Source organism: Penaeus monodon, chromosome 30, assembly GCF_015228065.2.
Source record: "Penaeus monodon isolate SGIC_2016 chromosome 30, NSTDA_Pmon_1, whole genome shotgun sequence".
NCBI classification, from domain to species: Eukaryota; Metazoa; Arthropoda; class Malacostraca; order Decapoda; family Penaeidae; genus Penaeus; species Penaeus monodon.
Window position 1 is genome coordinate 11,067,895 of NC_051415.1, and position 397 is coordinate 11,068,291.

General features: G+C 34.8%; 1 protein-coding gene across 1 annotated transcript in view; it reads right to left on the reverse strand.

Annotated features, from left to right (window-relative positions):
* LOC119592516 (transmembrane protein 192-like) overlaps positions 1-397 on the reverse strand; it is a 9,052-nt gene that overhangs the window by 2,315 nt on the left and 6,340 nt on the right. The window contains exon 4 of the mRNA XM_037941365.1: positions 243-357. Within this exon, the coding sequence (XP_037797293.1) occupies positions 243-357 (115 nt within the window). The remainder of the gene's footprint in view (positions 1-242; positions 358-397) is intronic.

Sequence of the window (397 nt, forward strand, 5' to 3'; positions counted from 1 at the left end):
GAACTCTTAATCATTATAAATCTAAAACAAAATTATCCAGGACTAGTTGGAAATTATAGAAATAATACTGACTAATCACAGTGTCCTGTGCCGCAGGCAACAGGAACATAGCAGTTCTGTATTTCTCACCTGTCATTTACTAAACTGAGATTCATGGCAAGAGTGACTTAAATGAAATCCCAACCATTTCAAGCCATTTCTTCAAAAGCAGAGTACTTATATCACAAGTACCATCACCTCACCTCCACTCAAAATGTAAAAAGTGACTCTGTGTAGATATCGGGTTGCATTGTAGAAATCATGATAGCCAAGGATTCTCGACTTCTTATGTTCTGCTTTTACATACCATGTAAGAACCTGAAAAACAAATATTTCTTAAAGAATGATAGATATTATG